The sequence below is a fragment of the Strix uralensis genome, chromosome 4 (assembly GCF_047716275.1).
Source record: "Strix uralensis isolate ZFMK-TIS-50842 chromosome 4, bStrUra1, whole genome shotgun sequence".
In the NCBI taxonomy this organism is placed as follows: Eukaryota; Metazoa; Chordata; class Aves; order Strigiformes; family Strigidae; genus Strix; species Strix uralensis.
In genome coordinates this window covers 37303996-37310598 of record NC_133975.1, presented here as the reverse complement: position 1 = coordinate 37310598, position 6603 = coordinate 37303996, and the positions used below count along the sequence as shown (strand labels likewise).

The following is a 6603-nucleotide window of genomic DNA, read 5'->3' as shown; positions in this document are numbered from 1 at the left end:
AGATTATTTTGTGTGCCAAAATTTTCCAAGAAAATGAGAGGACAGAGCAAAGGGTGAGGCTTCAGCACAGCATGTAAAACTTATGCACTCTTCTGGTTGCTCTGTTTTTTTTTTGTATTATCTCCTGAAAGTGTGGGAAGGTTCAGGGTTGTCACTGAAAATGTAGTGAAGAGCGTCACGGCCTACACAAGCAACAAGTGTAATCCATGACAGCCGCAAGCTATCCTTGAGATAAACTCAACGTCTCCAGGGTCAAAGAATGTTTTGGGAAGAACAAATGAACACGGAGGGGCCTGAGCGAAGACAGGCGCTCACCAGTGGTAACAAACACACCTCACGAGAGCAGGAGACGCCCCTGAGGGACCCTCGTGGATCTCTGCCCTGCGCCACTGGCGGCCCACGGAACCTCCGAGCTCCCTGCCCTGCCAACAACTGTGCAGCGGCAGGAGCTGCCCGAGAGCCGGAGATAGAACGGGACTACCCGCCCCTGGCGGTCATTTCTGCTCCCTTCACCTCACGCAGGTGCAGCAGGGTGGCGCCCGCGGCAGGCGGACTAGTGCCGGCCCCGGCTGCCCCTCAGGGAGGGCGGCGGCCCGCGGAGGCTGGGCGCAGAGATGGCGGGCGCAGGCACCGCGGCGGTGCCCCACGGGCGAACGCGCCCAGACGTTGGGGGAGCCCCCCCGCTCCCCGCCGCGCGCGCGTGTCGCCTCAGCGCCCCCCGCAACGGCCGCCCGCCCCCGCCCACACCCGGGCGCCGCCGGGGCACCTGGCGCGGGGAGGGGCGGGGCGAGCCGCTCGGTCGCAGCCGCCTCGCTTTGAGCCGCCGTCGGGCTGCGGGGCGCGAGCAGCGGCTCCCCCTGCCCCCCTGCGGCGGCCGCCTCCGTCAGGCGGTGACCCCACGCCGCCCCCCGACGAGGTCCCCGCTCCGCCCGGGCGCGGAACAGTGCCGGCATGCGCCTTTAAGAGAGGCTCCGCCTCCGCGCTGGCTCCCGCCCCTTGCCGCGCGCCGGGCCAATAGGAACGGGCACGAGGGGAAGGCGGGAGAATGCGAACCCCTCGCAGGGCCGCCAGCCGCGCCTTATAAGGGCAGGGCCTCGCGCATGCGCGCAGCCGGGCGGTCAGGGGCGGGGGCTCCGAGTGGGTTTTGCTTCGGCGGCGGCACGGCGGCGGGAAGGGGCGCGGGACCCCGCGGAGGGGCGGCCCGGCCCGGCCCGGCCCGGTGAGGCGCTCACCCCTCAGCGCCCCCCGCGGCGCCTCGGCCCGGCCCGCGCAGCTCGGCCCCCGGCGGGCAGAAGGGGGGCGGCGGCAGGAGGAAGAGAAGGAGGAGGGAGCGGAGCGGGGCCGCCGCGGGGACCCCGCGCCCGGTGCGGGCGGCGCGGCGGCGGCGGATGTGCTGCTGGCGCGGGGGGATGATGCTGGCGGGGCCGCAGCTAGTGGCGGGGCCGGCGGCGCCGGGCGGGGAGCGGGCCCGGCTGCTCTCGCTCTACGTGCAGGACTACCTGGAGTGCGTGGAGTCGCTGCCGCTGGACATCCAGCGCAACGCCTCGCTGCTGCGGGAGATGGACACGCAGTGCCAAGGTGGGCGCTGCCGCGGGACGCGGCCTCCGCCACAGGGCACCGGGCGGGGGGGGAGGGGAGGGAAGGGAAGGGGGGCGGCCGCCCGCCGCACATGCGCCCGGCGCGGAGGGGCTGGAGCCGGGGCGGGCCCGGTGGAGGGGGGGAGGGTGGGCGCCGGGTTGGGCCGCTTGCCGGGGCCTGCGCGGCGCTCCGTGTCTGCTGGGGCGGGCGGCGGCCGGTCCCTCCCGGGGGAGGGCGCCCCGCAGCGGCGGCGGCGGCCCCGCCCCGGGGGCGGTGGGGGCCGGCGGTGCCTCGCTGCCCGGTGCTAGGCCCCGGCTCCGCGGGGGGAGGGGGGGCCGCCCCGCCCCTCCCCGGCGGGCAGCGCCGCTGGTTGAACTGTCGGCGGTGCTGCGGGAGGTGGGGACGCGAGAATCGGTTTCACAGTTTTCCGTCCCGCCCCTTTCCCGGCCTGGGGTAAATCGCTCCTCTCCGGCCCGGGGCGCTGCCGGTTGGCGCACGGAGGGCGGGGCGGGGGGAGGCTGCGTGAAGCGTTAGCAGCCTTCCCTGGGGGCATGGAGAGGGCCCGTAGAGCGGGAAGTTCCCCCGAACTTCAGCCAGGGTCACGGCGGCTTCGAAACGCCGGTTCAGTATCAGTTAGATCCGTTCCAGCTCGCACGCTCGGGCTGCGGTACCTTTAACTCCTAATTACTGCCCTACCGCCTAATTGTAAGATGGGATCTGCTCCTGAGGAGCATTGCTGCTTGAACCGGGCAGCAGAGGCCGAGTGGCGTGGACCCACGGCAGGAGCGGGGGGGGGGATTTGGTTCCGTGGAGTGGGAACTGGAGCCGTACCTGCGCGGTGGGAGGAGGCTTTCTCCGGTCTGGGTGAGGGGGGACTGTTAAAGCCTTTCAGACGTTAAACGGGCCACCTCAGAAGATCGCTATTGTAAACGGATTCTTCCAATTATCTTTCTAATTACCCGGGAGGATACATACGAAAAGGCTTTTGTAAGTTTGGTGTTTTTAAAAGTCTAAAGGGCTCATAGGCTTGTCTGCAGCATTTTGAATTCTTAGTCAAGGCTGGACTGCCTAGCAGGCTCTTTACCTGACCTGTGGTGACTAGCCAACGCGCCATATCTGTCTCGAATAGATTCATTTTTTTATTCACGCTATCTCTCCTATATGTATTTCTCCAGCCACTAATACAATACTGGGCCAAAGCAGAAGTTTGCTGCTAGTTTTACCAAAGCCTTCAACTGTTTTTAAAAAAAGAACAAGAACCCGAAACCCCAGAAATTGGATAAAAATATTTTAGGCCCAAGTCTGAAGATATAAAAGCAGTGATATATAATTTCAGCTAATTTAAAAGGTACTGATAGTTCATGCAGGAGGGACAAAGCCACTCCTGTGCTTGGAAAACTGAAATCCTTTTAGCTTTTATTAGCTCCACCAAACTTAATCAGATTATCTGTAATGAACACTTGGCCCTGGTTTGTGTTGGTGTCTTTGTGGGTTTTTTGGTGGTGTTTTTTTCTTTTTAACAGGTTTTAGAGCTATGGTATATGGATCCTTCTCTAATCTTAGGGACCAACAAGGAGTTTGGTGAACCTGCACCTCTGTCAGTCCAAAAGTCCTTTCCTCTTTCTAGTGGGTGGTAATCCATTTAAAGTGTTCAGTGTATCTTCACAGGCTGCATCCAGGAAATAATCAATGTAGGGTGAATGTTGTTCTCTGTCACAGTGTGAAAAAGCAAACAGATACTGCTTGTGGGTTCTCTGGGCCGGGCATTCCCAATGAGGGAAATATGTGTAACTACACCTACACTTCCCCCCTCCCCCGTATAAAAACCCTGGGTGGGAGATAATGAGGCTGCAGAATATTGTACTCTGGTTATGCCTTGCTAGTTCAACAGTATACAACGTACCTTGCTCCATGCTTTTCAGGAGCAGAGAGTAAGGTGATTTTTTTTTTTTTTTTTTTTTTCCCCCCCTGTAAGGGCAACAGTCAAGCAATGCAGCTGAAGATGCAGGGAACCAAAGCTTGTGTTTTTAATGGTAGCTGGAATGCTAGTATTGAGAAAAAATAGATTGAGTTATTGGACGAGCAGAGTAGTGATTTTTATCTTCCCCTAGCGAAAGCCTGGAACAGAACAAAATGCTGTTGGCTCCTGTTGTCATATAGATTTCAGAATTTATAGTAAAAAGTGGCCGTTCATGCTTAAGCTACTGTTTCAAGATGTCAGCAGGAAAAAATATCACTGTGAACAATGTTGAGATAATATCTATGGCTTCCATTTAGCACAAGCTTGAATCGTTTCACAACTGTACAATGCACACAGATTCTTTAAAAATGAAAAGCAGTTTGCGAAACGCAGATCTTTAGGAAGATAGATTGTACTGCGTATCTTCTCACTTTACAAGTAAATAGTTTAGTATCATTCATAAATTCCCTTGCCTGTTCAAAGAAGATCCTTAAGTTGTTTCTGAAGGAACTGGTACTGTATCTAACACTGCATCAGGTTTCATTGTCAGTTCTACTAATCTGTTTCCTTGTTATCAATTTCTCTGTCTTTTATGTGTATATCTAATGTAACTTTTGGTCTGGAAAATATTTTTTTTAAATCCAGCAATATAGAACAATAGAGTACAGACTAAGACTGGCTTATAAGGCATTTGTTAATCTCATATTTGGGTTCATGAAGCTTGCTTCTAAGAACTAAATTTTATGAAAGATTCATAGCAGCTCATCCAGTTATTTTGCATGACTTGCAAGAAGAAAAGCTTAGAAGTCAAACTGTCAGCTGCTCATTACTAGTTGCTTAAAAATATCTTGTGATGCACTAAATGGTAGGTCCCCTATTCTGAAAAGTTCAGCCTCGATTTAAAATGCAACTTGCTGTAATTTGTCTTGGTCATAGGAAAAGCATTTTGAGTGGTTTAAGTTGATTTAAGTCCTGATTGTAAATTTTCTATTGTGTAACTTCAGTTGTCATACTCCTTTTATAACTATGTCTACTTGAAAGTGTAATACCAAACCTTTAGATGAGTAAGAAGGGGAAGGCAGAGGGCCTGCATATCCTAATTCTGGAGTCTTATATATCATGATATATAATGATTATATGAATTCTACATTTCTTGCTGCAATAGAATAAGCTATTGCTTTGGTTTGTAGGCCAGGGGTTTGGAACTACTGTCATGGACTCCTAAAAGAAATTCCTGCTTTTTTCAGATGGAGGCAGGATCCGAACTACCCACGCTCCAGCAGCTATGGTCCCCTTTCTTGGGTTACCCTTTCTTTTTCCATTGGCTAAAATAAGCTTGACGTTTTCTTAGAACATGAGAATTTTTTCTTGCAATGGATTGTGATCTTAAACACTGATTTGATGACCACATGCAGCTTGAGTAAAATACCTGATCTAGCCCACTAGGGTATACTATAATTGTACTGTTTCTCATCAGTTAAGGGATACATTTCTATATTTTCTTGAGCATGTTGCATCTTGTGTAATTATTCCTATTATCTTTATTTTATAGAAGCATTAAAAGAAATAGATGATGTCTATGAAAAATACAAGTCAGAAAATGATCCTGTTCAGAAGAAACGCTTGCAGCAGCATCTTCAGCGTGCATTAATCAACAGCCAAGAACTTGGAGATGAAAAAATTCAAATAGTTACTCAGATGCTAGAACTGGTAGAGAATAGAGCCCGGCAAATGGAAACACACTCTCAGTGTTTTCAAGATCTGTCTGAGAATGAAAAGCCTCTAGAAAAGGCAAAGATGGAGTCCTGCCAGCCAGAGAGATCTTCACGTAGACCTCGTCGCCAGCGAACCAGCGAAAGCCGTGATCTGTGCCATATAGCAAATGGTATTGATGACTGCGATGATCAGCCACCTAAAGAAAAAAGGTCTAAATCTTCCAAGAAGAAAAAACGCTCTAAAGCCAAACAAGAGAGAGAGGTTTCACCTGTAGAATTTGCAATTGATCCCAATGAACCAACTTACTGCTTATGCAACCAAGTGTCTTATGGCGAAATGATAGGATGTGATAACGAACAGTGTCCTATTGAGTGGTTCCACTTTTCTTGTGTTGGACTCACCTACAAACCAAAGGGGAAATGGTATTGCCCCAAGTGCAGAGGAGACAATGAGAAAACAATGGACAAATGTACTGACAAATCAAAAAAGGATAGAAGATCGAGGTAGTGAAAGCAATTCATGTTTTAAAGAGTTGCTCCTTTTATATTAAAATGTTTAATTTCCAGAGAACGCTCTTTTAGGAAATGCATAAGACTATGCAATAATTTTTAATCTATAATATTAATGGAGTATTAAAAGCTGTTATACCTTCTGTGATCTTTAACTTTCTGCACTGAATAACCAAATAATTGAAACAGGGTGGCTTCAGAACTTCACAGAAGACATTACAAGCATATGGCGCTTGGTTTCAATTTAACCCCATTAGTATTTTAAAGAACCTTGTGAATCTTGAAATAATGGTGGTGGGAAAGATGCTGAAGAACTTTTCATGTTATGGTAAAGGTGTTGAAAGGCCTCACGTAACTGCTAGAATCTTAACAACTGAATTTGTTCTTTATTCCAGGTCTTAAGTTTTCAGGTTTTGTGTTAACATCACACATTTGGAATTAGGGTTTTTGAATTCAGCTGTAACTGTAAAAGTCTTCCGAGCTAAAAGCAGACCTCTTCGGTGACTTTCATATGACCAGTATGTTATTTCAAGGAAGAAAATACCACTAACTTAAGCTTTTTTTTTTGTTAATATTAAACTCTTGTCTTTGTGACTTTACACTTGGGAGTCAATTTTTGGATATGATAGAATTATGGTATATATGTAGTTATGGATATTCTTAGTAGGTTTTGTTTGGGTTCTGTCAAGCATCCTGATGTGGTCTTTATTGTTTAAGATGGTTTCTCTAATGCCAAAACTATTTCCTTGATTTGTTTTGCCACTCCCTATATAAGCCTTGAAATGGTAGAAGGATCCCTTGAGAGGAGGGGATATTGACATCTCAGGGAACAGAAATTGC

The 6603-nt window shown here is 50.4% G+C and overlaps 1 protein-coding gene across 1 annotated transcript; it reads left to right on the top strand.

The window, feature by feature from the left end:
* The first annotated feature begins 1181 nt into the window (after positions 1-1181).
* On the top strand, positions 1182-6362 carry ING2 (inhibitor of growth family member 2). The gene is made up of 2 exons (XM_074866411.1): positions 1182-1578; positions 5091-6362. Exons 1-2 carry the CDS (start codon positions 1389-1391, stop codon positions 5759-5761), a joined length of 861 nt encoding a protein of 286 aa, XP_074722512.1. The 5' UTR covers positions 1182-1388; the 3' UTR covers positions 5762-6362.
* The last annotated feature ends 241 nt before the right edge of the window (positions 6363-6603 follow it).

Bases quoted from the DNA above. Each gene is read 5' to 3' on its own strand.
- ING2 (XM_074866411.1), top strand. From the start codon at position 1,389: ATGTGCTGCTGGCGCGGGGGGATGATGCTGGCGGGGCCGCAGCTAGTG. The intron at 1,579-5,090 runs GTGGGCGCTGCC...TTTATTTTATAG, and splicing joins GATGGACACGCAGTGCCAAG to AAGCATTAAAAGAAATAGAT.